This window comes from Ambystoma mexicanum, chromosome 9 (genome assembly GCF_040938575.1).
Source record: "Ambystoma mexicanum isolate Mex_15411 chromosome 9, UKY_AmexF1_1, whole genome shotgun sequence".
NCBI lineage: Eukaryota > Metazoa > Chordata > Amphibia > Caudata > Ambystomatidae > Ambystoma > Ambystoma mexicanum.
Genome location: NC_090931.1, coordinates 994,184,871 through 994,202,793, shown reverse-complemented (window position 1 = coordinate 994,202,793; position 17,923 = coordinate 994,184,871). Strand labels below are relative to the sequence as shown.

The window sequence follows — 17,923 nt, the reverse complement described above, 5'->3', positions numbered from 1 at the left end:
TGCTGTAAAAGATTCACTTCGCAATTGACCGTTAACATGTAAAGCCAACCACCTCGGATATACTAAAACACTGTTAGTGTCATGTCATTGTGTGCAACTTTTTTCTTATGTAGAGGTATGTCACATTATCTGTTCATTGCTTTCAGTGACAGTACTGACGTATATTGTGAGCACAAGCATCATGTGGTGCAGAATGCTTGCTTCTGTTTCCCATTGGAAATCCAGTACTTATTGTATTTGTTCCTTTGTTACCCTGCGTAACCAATTGTACACAAAAAGTGTACTCAGCACTGTCTAAGTGAAAGGTGGTGTGGCTTTATGGATTGGACACTAGGTCATGTGATCATGTGGTACTTTATATTCAAACTGTCAGAAATGGCAACTGGCTTCATTGGTTCTACTGTATTAGCAAAGTTTATGCCGGGCTGCCTAAAGGGATACTCTAAAGATGTGTCTATCTTTACAAAATTGTGTTTATTATCGGTTAAACTTTGCATCTCTCCTCTACTGGAAGTTCTGAGTACACGTTTATTGAGTCTTTCAAATTTGGTAAAGGATTGTTCTTGTGAAAGCAAGGCAAGTCAATCTAGCTCTAGACATTTGTAGAATTGCTGATCCTACTTTTTAGGCTGCAAGTTAAAATGAATACAATTACAGTGTTGGATGCTTATTTCGCTTGTTTTTCATCCTTTTTTGTAGGATCATTATGACTGGGGCCTTAGAGCTATCAAATCAGTCTTGGTTGTGGCTGGCTCACTGAAACGAGAAGACAGAAGTAGGCCGGAAGAGCAGGTATTGGTGGTATTTGTACTGTTGGGTATTGTTTCCAGTGGATTGCTTGAAAATCCTAAGTAGTCAACAAAGATATATATTGGAGTTGTTCTCTCTTCATATGGCATGAAAGTAGTTCATACCGAGAGACCATGCAAATGGCAAAAGCTGAGCTGTCACAAACACCAGTTTAATAGCACAATGGGACAGAACCACACCATCCCCCACGCCATTCTGTTCCATATTGCAGATCCCCAAACTCACCTCTGCTTGATGTACTTCAGAGAAACTTCCCAATGCAGTTCTTATGTGGAATCAATACTGCATAGGAAACACAGAAACATTTTAAGACTGTAATTTGTAGCATGAACATGTTTCAAGCAATCGAATGGCACATGGGTGCCTGTTTCATACCGTGTGGGAGCATGACTGCCCCATCCATTCCAAAATATATGTTATCTAAAATCTAGTTCTTTTACTGAAAGTTGGACTTGTCTTTGCAGGAAAAGGTTCTGAGGAACTAGCCTGGGAGTTCTTTGGTCCATCCAAAATTCCATCTCCAAATCAAGCAGAAGAAAGTTTAATTGGAATTCTGACCTTCAACCAGGATTGAGACCATACTGCAAAAAATGCATTTGGGTTGGTTTTTAACAGCCAAATAGCTGGGCATTATAAGGTTGATCCAAATCATCAGTGAAACTAAACCAAATTTAAAAAATGAACCAAACAATCAGCAAGAACTATATATGGCAGATTTATTTTTCAGTACAATCCAGCCCAAAGGCATCAAATTGCATACAGTGGCACATTTAATGAGAAAATGAATGACCTCTGAGAACAGTTAACCAAATGACATCTTAATCACTGTGTGAGAGGGATAGTTTTTTTTATCAAGTGCAGCCATCAGCGCTTGGGCATCCTTGCACTACAGAAGTAGTGCAACAGGTAATTTAGCAGAAGCAAATTAACTTTTCTGTCATGTCATGTTTTTAGCTTTTCCTAAAAAGCTCTATTAGCGTTGGAGTTAAAATAAATAACTCCTAGAGGAGAGAGTTCCATAGAAGATCTGCTTGCCGCGTGAAGGTGTGACCTCTCATAAGATTTATTTGAAATCATCATGGAATTCTGAGCTTTCTTGCATCAAGGAAGTGCAGTGTTTTAGAAGGAACATAGACCTGGACTTGTTGAGCTTTTGAGAAGACGTAGGTAAAAGACATTACAATAATATAGCCTGGATAAGACAAATCTACCTATAAGAAGGTCTTGCTCTCAGAAAGTAGAATAAAGGTGAGCCTCTGACCAGGCATAGCTGAGAAAGCACCTCATGCAACAGCATTGATTTGCAGTAAAATATGTAGGCCCTCATTACGACCCTGGCGGAGAGGGGTTTACGCCAGCGTAATGCATGGCGTACCTCTCCGCCAGATTAGGACTTTCCGTAGCGCCATGGCGATTTTTACGCCCGGATTTTCCGGGCGGAAAAATCCATGGCGCTACGGGTCCCCTCATTAATTACGCCACGTATTCTACGGTGGCGTAATTAACGCCTTCCCCACTCCCATTATACCCCATGGGGCAAAAATGGGAATGGGGAAGGGTAAATGGGGATTGGGGACTTACCGCCCCGCCAAGGTCGGAATGGGGCGGTAAGTCCGCCAACCCCCATGGCGGAGTTGGCAGCTCTGCGCCATGGTCCATGGTGCAAATTGCACCATGGACCTCCGCCAGGGTCGTAATGAGGGCCGTAGTGTCAAAATTGACTCACAAATTATTTACACTGTCTACCAGGGTTTGTACATTGCTCATACATGACAGCAAAAATAGTGGTGACCATGCTGTTGTCAAGCAGAATGGTATCAGGGACTCATTATTGTATCATCTATCAACTATTTATTACATTGAGATTAATCATTATACAAAGCTAGTGCACTGAGTACAGAAAGTAGAAAAAGGACGATATTGAGGTATAGAAAACTCAGCTGAAATCCAGAATGAAATTAGATTCAGATTGGATGGGCATACCAGAAATACTCGATGCACCAGCTTCGAACTCTGGCGACACAACATAGAGTCACCCCACAGCAGTTACTGTCACTCATATTCTACAGTCTTCATTTCACAGCTAGTCTTTAATGTCACAGCAACATCGCCCTGGATTAGGGGTCTGAAAGGCATTGTTCAACAGTGCACAGCAAGGTACTAAACAGAGCACATTAAAAAAAAAAACACAGGAGATGGGGGATTGAGCAATGTTGCATTTAAACCAAGAAATCCTCCCCAAAAAACAGAAAGAGAAAGTCAAACACAGAATTCCATCCATGGTAATCAAGAACATTGGTTGAATCAAATAAATGAGACAGCATCATGGTTTGATTTAAAATGTACTTTGAAGAAGCAAGAACTGAAAATCAAGCACACTTAGTTAGCAAGAATTGTCAAGGGCAATCGACTTTGATTATTTGTAGGTTAACATTTTAGTGTGTTGTGCTTTGTTTCGGTTAGTGAATGTATACATTAGGACTGAATGTCTTTGCCTTAACGTTGGCATTTTCAACATTTGTAGACTTGACCTTTTGATAGATAGTTACTCTTTTTTTAAAAAAAAATGTTGTCTCCACTGAGAGACATGCACTTTTACAATTGCATATATCCACTCCTGTTACCCTTACAAATGTGGCTACACAACACATGACAAAAAGGGTACATTTATGTGGATGACTCTGTTTTACTAGTAAGACTGTGAAAATCCCTGAATCAATGGATTCCCTAAAAGAAGGGAAACAAAAGCAACAGGTAACAACAACACATTTTGTGCCCTCAGAAATAAGCAACATTGAGAAGAAATTCTATCTAAACACACTATACACCCATTAACATGTATACACTTACACAGAGGTATAAACACAACCATGTACTGAGACACACACCATATCTTAGTCTTGTATTATAGTTATTGACATCATATGGATAAGTAGTGTTATGTAGATGCATGCTAAAATACTGAAAGATTGTGTAGTGGCTTACTTATAGCATAGAATTGTTTCTATCTTTGCAAAGGATGAGACAAGGATAGGTTTCCTGTTCCATGTAATTCACACTTTACACACTTTACTTAAATTAGACACCCCTACATGTAGCAAACGTTCTCATAGAATCCTAATATTATTATTCACTGTTGTGGCAGTTATGGCCAAAATGGGAAGAATTGTAAGGAGCTTCACACATTTTTGACTTTGAAAGTAGGAACTCATTAATATGGACACACACCTTTATGATCCTTGGCAGACATAAAGAGTTTCTAAATGCGTCATGAGAAACTAGAAGCTATACTCAGCTGCTTCCACTCTTTCACACTTTCATACTAGCAAATGAACCATTTAATGATGCAAGTAAGCCGGTGCTGGTATAATCTTCAGCAAAATCATTAGTGTCAGAGTCTTAAGCTCGGTTTTAAGAGTGGAAGCCGAATGGGACTTTGACTAGTTGAGATTGTGGTTTATGTCTTAACCTATTGTAGGCGGGAACACATTCCTGGCAGAAACTGTGGATGAAGATCATAGCACTACTACTTGCTTGTAAGGCAAGATATTTCTATTTATTTTTATGAGATATTTTGTTTAGTACCAATCCCAAACAGAAAACTGCAGTGTGTGGCACAAGCGGTCCTGGGATCTTCCCATCCGGGACATTTTTCCAACTCTAGTTGAGATTGAAGAAAAGCAGTTTTGAAATCAATTTCAAATTCCCCCTTAATGCACAGGTACGATTTTTTGTTCTGTCTTCATGATGCCACAATTTTATGATATTAAAAAAAAAATCCTCCCTAAATTACACAGCAGCGCAATAGCTGTAGAGACCAGTGCTGAGAGGCCCTATGGGCTCGTAAGCACTATAAAAATGGCATCCATCAATGAACCAATCAATCTAATAATAGCAGTTAGTTCTATTGTAGTGTGAAGAATTGATTATGCAAATTAGCTTTACTTTCGCTAAATACTTGTTTAATGAAATCAAACTGATCCAGCATGCCATGGATCATCTCTTCACAATAGGAGTGACAGTGCTCCTATCTCTGTTAATCAAAGGGAAACCTTATTCTTTCAAAAAGATTACCAAGAGAAACCCCTGAAAATGTGTTGCTTGCTCATCAGACTTTACATGGCAGTGCCCCAATTTCCAAAGGATGAGCTCACATTATATTTTCCATAAATAATTTTATAGACATTTTCCAATTAAGATGTACTGCAGATTAAGACAGACAATTGCTGTCAATCTCTCAAGCCCCAGACATTTGGAATATATCACCAGTGTCCTCCTAACATCTCTAATTATATTTTGTTTGTTTCAAGTAATGCTTCTTTGTTAGATCGCAAGGTGCATCGAAAAGGCAGTCTCTGAATCCGTGAGCTAAGGTAAAATTAATTCTCTCGTTAATAGGGAGTGAATGCAGCTCTCTGCATGTGGGTGTTACGTGGTCTTGACGCTTCATACGTCAACAAAGTTTTTTCATCGAATATATATATATATATTTTTTTTAATACAGTGGCTGCAAAGGAAAATACAGTGGTAGCACCTGGGGACCCCCAAATGGCATCCCTGCTGGACTCACACAAACTATGCAAGGCAAGTCTGTGAAAAACAGTAAGGGAAAGGGTCAAAACAGATGCCAAACAGAGGCTGTCTAAGTAGGTTAAACGTTTGAGACCCTTGAGTGCTGCATCAGTATTCCCCTTTCTGGTGTCCAGATTCTGAGCAGCACATAACAAGGCACAGTAATGTACAGTACAATCATCTGGAGATCTTGTGCGCTACACCACTGATCATGCAGATCATGAGGGCTGTGTGTAATCTCATTGATCAGAAGTGCCTACTCATACAGTTCAAACCTCCGAATCACTCTGTGTCACCATCTAATTTTCTCCATCTTTTACTCATATCTGATGTTAGCTATATCCTGAGGTTGGCATGGTGGTAATGGCATTGCTGACACTATTCATGAATTAAAAAAGGGAAGAATCCATACTCACATGGGAACTGGGGAATAAGCTTTGCATCATAAAAAAGGTTGTTCCGATTGGGAATTAATATGTAGTTATAACATTTTGACTGAAAAAATGCAAACATATTTTTCATGTTCATGCCACAGTTCTAGATTCCAAAAATTGCAAACATGATTATAATCAAAAAGAATTATATACACAGCAATAACTAAAAAGAAAAACACATTTGTCACAGACATAACATGATGAGTGAAGGATAGACGAATAGTAAAATGTTACAAAAGTGTCTAGAGAAACATAAATTAATCTTCCTTAGTTGGAAGGAGTTTAGCCAATGCACTTATTTGTTGATAATTCAATTTTGAAGCAAACAGATTCTAATGATTTGTCCAGAGATTGAGATTCTAATCTGGTTTTAAGGCCAACAAACTCTGATTTGTTGTTCAGATATATAGGGTTGACGTGAAGTTATGTTTTGGTGTATATTTAGTTAAACACCTTCATCAGGACCAATGATTCTTCTGACACTGTTGGTACTTAAAACAAGAGTGGATAACTAATTTTATTAAGTGAGGAAGTATATAAGATTGTCATAGAAGAGTGAAAGAGTGCCTCAGCATGTATTTCTTTTTGTTCTTTTTTGTCTTTTGAGTGCACAGTGATTGTGATTATGATTATTGCTTGGTTTGATGGAAGTTGAAATTCAGGATCTAGTTCATTACAATCTAAAGTAGTAAACCAGGCATATTGTCAAAGTAGCTATTTGCTGTGGAGTAAATGTATGAAAATACCATATACAGTTCTCAATAGCAAGTAATGGCATAATTGGAAACAGGACAGTTAAGTCACAAAAGATCAGTGTTTTGGGTGCTAAAATAGCCCATGCGTTTATCTTCAAGTCTACAGGATAAAAGAGGGAGCCCTTGTTAATAAAACAAGAAATGTAGCAAAGCTTCACATATTAGCTTATGCTGGTCTTGGGGAGATTGTCTTACCTATGCATTCAATGCACGGTGGATACAGAAGAACAACACTTGATTTAAGTGGACAATCTGGTGCACGTATTTGCCGGTAAATGTAACAAAGTGTAACATGTAACATGTAACATGCATCGAGGGTGGCTTATGTCTTTTTTCTGCGGGACCCCACCCGGGGCCCCCATCTTCACTCCTGCTCTCTCGCCTGTGCTTTCCATAATAGGGTGGACTCTTGGTTTGTTTTCTTCAAACATTTCAGAGATCGTAAGGCCCACCGGACCCAGATCGGCCTTATAATTTACAATTGCTTGTTTTGCTCTTCTAGATTTCAAGCCGATTTCAACAAAATGATGATCATTTTAGCAGAACTTTGACATATTCAATGTCATCGCTTGCAAAGAGGTACAGGTTTGGGACCATGTTCATATAGGAGAGAATGGCCGATCTACTTAGAGATTTGTTGTTGTTGTTAGGGGCCTGCCTTACCCAGACTTTTGGAATGGAATAGTCTGCTTCTTCTATGATCTCGGCCACTGCCGGTTCTTGGATGAGGATTGGTTCTGGCCCCTCACTCAGGCAGCTTCCAGTAAGGTTCACCAATGTTCTATGTTTACCTAGACCATTCCATGAGTCCTCAGCACAGACTGAGTTTACCTGCCTCTCTCCCTCTTGTATGGTTTGTTGAGGGGTGCTTAGTTTCTCTGTTCGCTTTGCAAATATTGGTGCTAATTTCAGATATATCTTTGCGGGCACCCCAGCTGTTTCCAGACCTAAAGCACGTTTTTGAGCCTTGATTTCTTTTTTTCTCAGAAATAAGAAAAATAAGAAATATTGGGGCTATCTGAATGTTTGCTTGATCTTTACCACAGATGCGTTTGCTTATTATCTCCTGGATATCTGAAGACCGATACTTGAACATTGGATCTTTTTTCCACTGGGCCTTTATTTTTTTTCCTTGAACAGCCTTCTAACCCCGATTTTCTTGTGGAGGGAATAACACTTGATCTTACTTGAACGTCAACCACCATCAGATCTTGTTCCACTGGGAGGAGGGGACTGGAACACATACCTGAACAGGTTCCTCTTCCACTGGTAGTGTCAGGTTTTTCAGAAACTGGTTCACAACTGTGTTCCTTGCACTTTGTCCTTTCTGATTTTTTGTCTTTTTTTTGTATTCTTGTTTTTTGTTGAAGAGGAGTTCTTAGCTGGGTTCCATTTACTCTTTTCCGTTTTAGCTTTCTTCTTCCTTTGTAGTTTTGGGAGGAAGCTGGGATCTAGGTGTCCTCAAAAATGAGTAGCTCTTGGATGGATTTATCCTCTAACAATGCTGGGATGTCAATGTCCCCCTCCTCCTCATCGACAACCACATTTGCTAGCCTTCTGAACTCCTCCAAAACATATTCCGACAGGGGAATGTCATTGAATAAGGGATTTTCCACCAGACCTTCTGCATCTGAGTTTTGCCTGAGGTTCAAGGAGAGTAGCCTCATTTCCTGTCAGTTCTTCAATCAGCTCATGGGTAGCATCACTGTCTTTTTTCCCTGCCTTGAGTAAGAGAAAGACTTGAGAGCCATGTCTAGGCCCTGTGTCACCCCTTCGAGTTGTGTTTCCTTTAGAGTAGGGATCAAAATGCTGTTCATAGCAGTGTTCAAGCCCACAATTGCTGATTAATTTTTTGCCGTTTCATTTGTTAGTTCAAGCAGCACCCCAGCTTGTGCTTGCACTTCCATTTTTGAAAGTTTGAAAACTGATACCAGTGAATTCAACACAAAGCTGAGTGCTGACAGAGTACTGTCACTTGTTTGCTGAACGTTACTGCGTTGATAGATACAAAGTCTAGCTTGCCAGTTATGCATCGTTCTTGGCGGCAGCTCACTTTGGTCAGAAGTAGAATTCTCTCCAACCTCTATATACAAAGGAGAAGGCCCTTCTTCGCTCCCTTGCATGGGTTCGGTGGATTGCCACACTCTGTCGTCAAGCTCTTCTGCGTCATTGAGGCTTTTATTTCTTTTCTTAAAGAAATGATATTTAATTTTACTCTGAATTTTGTGTGTGGTTATTGTGTATTACAAACCTCGCTTTCACCCCTTTCTCAATGATTTCAATAATTCATCAGCTCCAACTGTTTGTGGGGAGTGGGTATGGACTAAAGCTGTTGAGGAACTGGCAATGTTACTATGGGAGAACTGGATTCCTCCCCAGCCCTCTGTGGTTGATCTAAGTATGAGCCATCCTGGTTCTCCAGGGAAGAAGTACTTTGGAGTCTCATTCTTCTGCCCTGCTTTATTACGTGTAAGAATTACCGTAATAAGGGGCAGACGCAGCAGGGAGGAGGAAAGAATCCAAAAGTGCTTTTTTGTTATTCCTCTCAATGGTCTCGATTGGTAGTATAGTTATACAAGTTGTAGGTTCTAAGATGCAGAGTGAAAGAGAACAGGTGAAGAACCAATTAAAAGCACTCCTGCTTCCCCGTTACTTTTTCAGTGTGCCTTTTTCGAAAGCTGCAAAGTCTTGTTGCACACTCTTCTTAGGTCACTCAAACAACATCTAGTTCTTTAGAGCCCCCTGAATATAACGTTTGCTCGAGAGGGTAGAAAGCCTAGAATACCTTTCTCAATGACAGCACAGTATTCAAAAGCTTTTGCAGAGAGTATACCTAAAAGCAGGTTTTTCACATGTTACCTTCAGTAGTAGCTCAGCACCAAGACGGCGTTAAAAGTAGAGAAAATGGATCCGGGACACCCACACGCGTATCTCCTTCTGCAACTACTGGTATAATCCAACACGATCCGGGGAAGGTTGTACATTCTAATAAACTACTTGTGCTTTTATCCCTTTTTCATCATTTGGATGTGGCCTCTCTGACACTCTTATTAAGCCTCTAGTTGCAAAGACAAATTGTTCAAAATAAAAAATGCCCCATGCCCATGGCCAAGCTGGATAAAATGTGGCTTTTTATCTTTCAACCATATAAGAGAGTGTACCTCATTTGATTTTGTTAAGCTGTTTTTTGTGCAGGCCACTGGTGAGGTCTGTACGACTACTAACCTTAATGTGGGTCAGAGCACCTGCCAAAAAAAAGCCTAAACCACTCTTAAAATTGTAGTGAGGCAGAGTTGCAGGTCTTACCACCAGAAAGGGGATGCAGGCTGACACAAGAGTACACTTCTTTTTTGTGCACCCTGAGGCCCACGGGCGTGTGGAACATTATAAAAATTGAAATAAATAAATACAGCTAGTCCACATACTTATCCATGGAAAATACACCACACTGGAATACTGAAAAATATGCACATTTATCATGTTACACATATATACCCCCCTATTTGCATAAACACAATGCAAACAGTAAAATATGTAATGCACTGTAAGAACAATAGATGTCACATGCTATACTAAAATGTGAGTCCACTACCTTAAGATAGGCACACAACACACCGTGAATTTGGGCGGGAGGAAAAGGGATCCAGAAATTGTACGCAGTTAAATACTTAAAAATAGTACATTTTCATAATAACCCACTCCCGTATTATATTGTAGGTATATTATTTGGGAATAGGCACACAACATTTAGAGATAAGGTGTGGGAAGAAATAATGGAACCAAATATGAAGACATAGGGCCTCATTCCGAGTCTGGCGGTACCCCTGCCAGTGCTACCGGCGGGTTACTGCCAGACTCGGAATAATTTACCGGAGCCTGACTTCCTGGTAACACCAGGGGATTACAACCCCGGCGGTCCAGGAAGTCAGGCGCCGGCAAATTGTAAGTCCCCATTCCCATAGAGTCCCACAGGACTTCGGAAGGACCGGTGCTTCCGTGACAGTCTGCCTATCGTTGCTGCTCTGCCCGGCAGTGTCAGACCTGTCGGGCACAGTGTACAGGATGCCTTATGACAACACGAGCAAAGTAACGTATTTATACCCCTCTGGGTCATAGTATGAATGAAACGCAAATTGACACACATATCACATTTAATGAATGTCCCAGATGGGAAACACAATCCAAAAACACAGCCACAGGCAACCAAAACATCCAGATACACTTTAACAATAATTACTGAATTCAGTGCACTTTTTGGAGAAAAGAAGCACATTGTTACCATAAATAATTAGATTATAAATATGCATTCACAGTAAAAGTTGAGAGCATGACTTTACAATTACATTACAAATCACACATAAGTAAAATAACATCAGTCTTTGGACAGCAACTCCCTGGACTCAAATTGGATACAAGAAAAATATCCAGGGTCAGGTACGTACCCTAAAGTTACTTTAGAAGAGTTTCAGTGAGCAGTGAGCAGAAAGTCCCAATAAAAATAAACAGGACAAAGTCAATAGGTAATCTGCGTGTATGAGGAAAAGGAAGGGAAATCCCATTTCTACCCCACAGGTGCAGATTTGGCCGCTAACGACCTGAGGGAGGATCAGAGAACACTCCAGTGAAGATATCCAGTTGTAGGTTCAAGAATTGAAAGCCCATAAATCGATGCAGAACAGAAGGGGGCAGCCCCAATGTCAACCAAAGGGGAAATGCAGTTGTGACGCTTCAGAAAGCACTCGACCCTGGACCAGAGGTACTCGTGAAGATGAGTATCGAGAAAAACCCACCAGCACAAGACCCAGAGATAACTACTCACAGTTTTTGTTTCTAGGAAGACAATTCCCACACAGCGAATCAACCTGGTAAGTACATGGCTGCCGTTTACCAAATGCAATTCCACAGGGGCTGGATCCCTGGGCCACGATGACCACAATGACAGATAACAAGAATATACAGCCCTCCCACGAGGGAGCCCCTCGAGCCAGAAAGAAAAGCAACAGTGAGGAAGACTCTAGGATGGTGGTGGGAGCCGATAGGCAGGATCCAGTGGCATGAAGGACAAGGAGAGGATGTCCAGCAACCAAAGACAGTCCCATGAATAAGATGTCGGTGGAGGGGACCCAGGACGGTCCTTCAGAGCAGTTGTGGAAAGGTGTTGGTGTCTCAACACCCTTGCAGGCAGCAGCAGCTTCCAGCACCAAGGTAGGACAGGAAGACGGTTGCAAAATGGCCTGGAGATGGTCGCAGCATGGAAGACCTGGCTCAGCACACAAGTGGAGTCAGCAGGAGGACAGAAGGGGCCCAGAATGCACATCCAGAAGTGGAAAACCCAAACCAGAGAAATGCCCAGGTCACAGCATCCAACCAGTTTGGCCACATGTGGTCCAAAATTGCAGCACCAGTGGAAAATGATGGGAAGTCCCACAGCAGGTAAGTAAACCTGTTCTGAAAATTCCAGTAGAAAGAGAGAGCTTAGGTACAGGGTTTCAGCTAAAATAGCACCACTCAAAGGGATTGCCCAAAGCTAGCCCCCCAACACATTAGGGGAATAGGAACAAAGGGACAGGAGTACTAGTTGGTCCCTGAATCTGACACTCAACCTATACCACCCCTACTGGATGTGATCTAAACCAGTTAATCCCAATATGGAGGTTGCCATGTGGGCTCATATGTGCAGAATGGACATTTTAAGTCTTTGTTGTAGTTGCCCTAAACAAAAGGAAGCCCCTACAACAAAATGGCCAAGAGCAGGACTTACAATATTGTATTGGCACCCTAATGGCTAACAAAATGTTACATTGGGCTACTAATGCGGTAAAATGGCTTGCACCCTTTGTGAAGCTGAAACGAAATAACTGCCACCAGCGTAGGGTGATTTGATCACCTCGGGGGAAAAATGGAGTGCTTAAGAAGCAACTCAGCGACTGGAAGTCTTATAGGAAACCGAGTACCATATAGTCTTAATGAGACAAGAAGGGTTGCAATGGTAGGGGGACTTCAATAGAAGTCCTTCTGTCCACCAAAGACAGGCCAATGATACAAAAATAAAAATAGGGAAAAAGAAAAACATGTTGTGGCTCTGAAAAATGGCCCTAGAATTCCTAAATTATAAATTCTGTTTTTGCACAGTCTTTCCAGGTCCTGTGAACTGAATTTGGGCAATCTCAGATTTATATGTTTAGTATCTTTTGTTATGCCCTCCTTCAAACATGGCCACATATGTGGCTCTTATGCAGGGACACAATGCATGCACATACATTCTCCCAGTTAGCTTATCCCATAATTCCTCACACAAATGTGCACTTCTAAATTATATGTTGCCAATAATAACCTGGTCTACAAATTAGGATGTGAAAATTAAGAGGTGAAAATAACACAGTAAATTGAAGGGACTATTCGATGTAAGTAAGCATAACTTAATAATATTGTTTCACCTCTTTTTCCAGAAAAGGAAAACCTGTTCTTATATTCATGTACGCCGCCCTTTTGCACTCTGCTGTGCATATGAAGTGAATGCTGCCCGCATGGCAGGTGGCATTTACCACGGATTCCTATCGAGTCCACCTGCTTTTTGCTGGTGTAAAGAATAGGTGGACTCCATTGGAATCCACAGCAAATTACAGCAGCATGAAAATCCATGCCTGTTTAAATGCTGTAGTATACGTATGGAGGAGAGGAAGAGGTGGCGGAATTGTAATTTATGATCCGCCCCCTCCTCTGCGCCATAGAAATGAATGCAAATGAGCCGTGATGGGCATCTAGTTCATTAAAGCCTTTTGCAAGGATGTTATGCATTAGATTCACATTACGTGCTCATTTAAAGTGAGCTAAAACGTGGCTGCAGACCCGCCTGAGTGGAAGAAATTCCGTGGAACAGCATATTTGGCCCATGTTCATTCTCAGTGGAGGTGCTCCCACACTCTTGTTTCATTTAACGTTCCTTCCATGCAGGTTACAAATCCTTATTTTTGCATCGGTTTATTTTATTTCGATTTGAAGTTATGGGGGTGTTGAGGTTAGGCAGGAATACTGCCTTGAAGACATTTTGGCAAATAAATTGACAAAATAGTGCATTTTACCAAACTTTCAAAACATGTGTAGCGAGTTATAAGTGCTATGTTTTCTAGCACAGTTAATGAGATCCTGGGGAACAACCAGGAGTGTGCCAACAGTATGAGCAAAATAAACAATGGCAAGTAAAAGATCAATCAAATATTCTATGGGGACTATTTAAAAAATAAATGCTAATTGCTTGCAGGGGACCACCAATGCTTGCACTTAAGTGTCGTTGGGTGCCCTGTATTCAATTTTCGGCTTTTGCAAGCTTGTGAAATTGACTTCATTCATCAGATTGCTCTCTTTTTTGTAAAAATAGTAAACGCTGCCTGCAAATTACGCTTACCGTTGAACTCATATTACTCGCTTTAACACAAAGTGCCCACACAAGACAGAGTAGGGGCGCACGGCAGAGATGTTAACTCCGCTCTGTGCCCCTCCTCCAACTTGTGTCAGCAACAAAATGGGATCCTGCACAAAACAAAGGAACAAAAACATTAGCTTCCTGGCGCCTGGCTTTTACGCTTCAATTTATTCTAAAATGACCCCCAAAGTCTTCATTCTTTCTAAATGAAAATAGAGGGGCTCAATGTTGCCAATCATAATTTGATCAGACGGGGCCACCTACGTGCATACAGGTCCCGTGGTCATTATCACTGCAAAGCGCAAAAAGGGAGGTGTAAACTACAGTCAAAATTGCTTGTACACCTTCCTTTTGCACTCTGTAATGAAAATTAAGCAAACTCTGCCTGCCATTTACGCATGGTAGGCAGCGTTTACAATGGATTCCAGTGGATTCTGTCTGATTTTTGCTAGCGTATAAAGCAGACACATTTCAAGGAATCCACAGCATTTACACCAGCATGTAAATGTCATCCTGGCGTAAACGGGGCTGCATTTGTAAGGCAGAGATGATGGCATATGAAGGCATAGATGGATAGTCCATTAGGTGCAGCCTCTCTGCCACACAAATGCATTCAAATGAGGGATAATATACAATCAATGTATAACAAGTTTATGGGCCTCCTTACGGGTCTGGCAGTAACCCTGCAAGGGATACTGGTGGGTTGCTGCTAGACCCGACAAAAATGACTGGCGCCTGACTTCCCGGTAACACCAGGGTTTTATGACCGCGGCGGCTGGGAAGTCAGGCGCAGGTAATTTTGTAAGTCTCCATTCCCATGGAGTCTGATAGGACTCCATGGGAATGGGGACCACCGAAGCACCGGCACCGTTAATAACGGTGCCAGTGCTTCTGTAAAACTCTGCTGGCGGGTGCCGTTCCGCCGCCAGGTCTGACCCTGGCGGGCGGGACGGCACCCACCCGCAGAGTCGTATTCTGCCAGTCCGGTAACAACGGTGCCAGTAGGCTTACCGGCACCGTTGTAACCGGACCGGCACAGTCATAATGAGGCCCTCTGTATTGATTTCATGCATTCATTTGATGTCATTCCTGATTGAACATGAGCTCCAAAGTGTCTGTACCAAACAGCGTAAAAAAGAAAGTGTGAACAGGTACTGTCATCATATGATATGTGCAACTTTACATGCCAGTTAAAGTGCAGCTTTGTGTGCCAAATTACACCCATCATATTCTAGGTACAGCATCACATCTTCATTTGCTGGGTGCAGCCTCAACTTACTGACACCACCTACTGTGCCCAGGTAGTGACCTCATATGCTAGGGCTAGGTTCATAGTCTACAGCCTCATATTCCTAGGTTTAGCCCAGTGTGCCCAGGTGTGATTCCAAGTTTCCCCCCATCATATGCCACACACAGCTGTCATGGATAGGTGATGCCATATGCGGTTTATAGTCATTAAATCGAAAGCAATAATGTCGAAAGTCAAAATATAGATAAAATAATGTCGAAAAAAAAGTCGGATTTCTTTTTTATTACGTTTTTTTTCGAAATGGGGGAGTTCCCCTCAACCCCCCTTTTTTGTATTTGTTTTTATTTTACCCCTTTTTTACTTACTAAACCCAAAAAATACATATAAATAAAAAAATAAAACATTCAACTTTTTTTTTCGACATTTCTTTTCAACATTTTTGCCATTCGACTTTATTGTTTCGACTTTTTGACTGCACACCGCCATATGCTAAGTGCAATGCAGGCCCATATGCTTAGTACATCACCACTTGTCCAGGTAAAGCTTTGTAAACTATATTATGTTGTCTTAATAGACTTTAATACTGCGCCAAACCAGCCCTGTCGTATTTTCAGAGCAACTAATGACAAAGCTTTACTTGCCCCAATCCAGCCTTATCTAACAAAGGTAAATCCGCTTCGGCACCAAGCACAGATTGTGGCAGTAGCTGAGACTCTGGGCCCAATTCATTGAATATTTGCCCGGTTCAAAGTGAATTTGCACTGCTGAAAAGTGACTTTGCACTGCCAACACAACCCCTGATTCATGGAACCGGGCAAAGTGTATTTTTGCTGGGCAAAGTCCAGGCAAAGTCAGTGCATAGTCATTTTTGCAGTACAAAATACACGTTCGACGGTTCCATGAATCAGGTTTTGTGTTGGCAGTGCAAAGTCGCTTTTCAGCAGTGCAAATTCACTTTGAACCGGGCAAATATTCCATGAATCGGGCTCTCTGTCTCTGAGCGGGGCTGGCTGAGGCACGAAGCTTGGGTGAATGGCTGCATGTGCCACATGGGGTCGTTTCAGTTTTATGGGCACTACTCGGGCTGTGGATCTGCAACGCACACACAACACAAACTTCACTAATCTGTTTTGACTTTCTGACCTGGACTATGACACCCATGTACAGTCACATCCAGTCACATCCCACCAGCTCCATGAGGAAGTCAAATGACAGCAGGTTCCACATGTGCATTTATGAAGCAGATCCCACCACCACACCGCACGCCAGCACAAGTTGCACAAACAGAAGCAATGTGGAGCCAGAAGTGACTGGTGCACAATCCACGCGTTTTACACGCCTGTACTAAACCAGGATCCTTTTGGGGTACAACAGTTTCCTGAGTCTAGCTCCTAAATGTTGTTCGCTCTTTTAAGTAGGTCTTTTTTGGTTCTTTAGTGACGAGTGTGTGCGTTTCTTACAGTTAGCTGGAACTGGAATTCCTGAGACACTGGGCGCCACCTCCAACGCTCCCAGATTCCCAGTTTACTGCTGATGTATCCCAGTGTATCGGCTTCTGAATCCTTTGCAGGGGTGGCGGCTCAACTGGCAGATGTCTTTATTGATGACATCACAGCTCGTGATGATGCGCTGCCAGGAAATGTCCATCTCCGAAGCATGCCATGTGATGTGTAAAAGTCAGTCAAGGCATAGCTATAAAATGCAAATTGTAACAATGCAGTCTGATTTATTACCACGAAATGAAAGCCAAACCCAGAAGATGTGTCGTTAAACACATTTCTACTGTTGGCAAGCGAAAGAACTGCCCACTGATGGAAGACAAGACTGAAATGTAGTGTGCCATGTGGGTTGTCTCTGTGCCTACAGCTAACAGGTTGGGTTTAACAGGCCATATGCTTCTGTAATTGTCTAAGTATGATGAATCCATAATGTTTGTGAATTTTATGTCTTCCTTTACGGTTGCTTATCATTGGCCATATTTCTGGAATCACGCCATGTTTTTCTTTAAGGTTTTAATGAGGGCGCTTCGGGATTTCAATCTTCCCAAGATTGTGACCAACGATGTCCCGATCTTCCTGGGTCTGATCAATGACCTGTTCCCACTGCTGGAAGTCCCCCGCAAGAAGGACCTGAAGTTGGAGCAGATGGTGCGGCAGTCCGTGGCGGAGCTCCGCCTGCAGCCCGAGGAGAATTTTGTTCTCAAGGTGGGGATAATGCCCTTTCTGCTTAGCTCATTACATCTTCTAAACGATGCGACGCAAGGCCATAATGATCATTGTTGTTTCATGCTTGCAGTGTTTAGCATCTGGCTCGGCCTTTTGCGAGCAAAAGCATCGAAAACAGCTTGTATATGTCTCTAGTTTCTTGCCTGCACTTAACAAATTGGGTCTGTGAACCGAGCATGTCCACTGTTGGCTACTGGAATGCGCTTTACAGTGATATTTTCGACAGTGAAAGCTTCTACATACCAAAGTTTCGACAACAAAGCATCGAGAGAAAAAAGTTTCAAATGCATTTTTAAAAAAAAAAACATTTTTTTAAATGGGCGTTCCCCCAACCCCTTGTTTAAAAAAAGACTGTTTTTACTAAATGAAACTAAACTAAACCCTTTAACATAAAAAAAAAGGCATTCGATTTTTTTTTTGTTGAAACTTTGTATTCGAAAGTTTGGTGTGTCAAA

The 17,923-nt window shown here is 41.7% G+C and overlaps 1 protein-coding gene across 1 annotated transcript in view; it reads left to right on the top strand.

Annotated features, from left to right (window-relative positions):
- The window catches only part of LOC138488874 (dynein axonemal heavy chain 11-like), a 2,478,284-nt gene that overhangs the window by 445,105 nt on the left and 2,015,256 nt on the right, over positions 1-17,923 (top strand). Inside the window, exons 11-12 of the mRNA XM_069616234.1 lie at positions 700-792; positions 17,253-17,447. Of these exons, the coding sequence (XP_069472335.1) occupies positions 700-792; positions 17,253-17,447 (288 nt within the window). The remainder of the gene's footprint in view (positions 1-699; positions 793-17,252; positions 17,448-17,923) is intronic.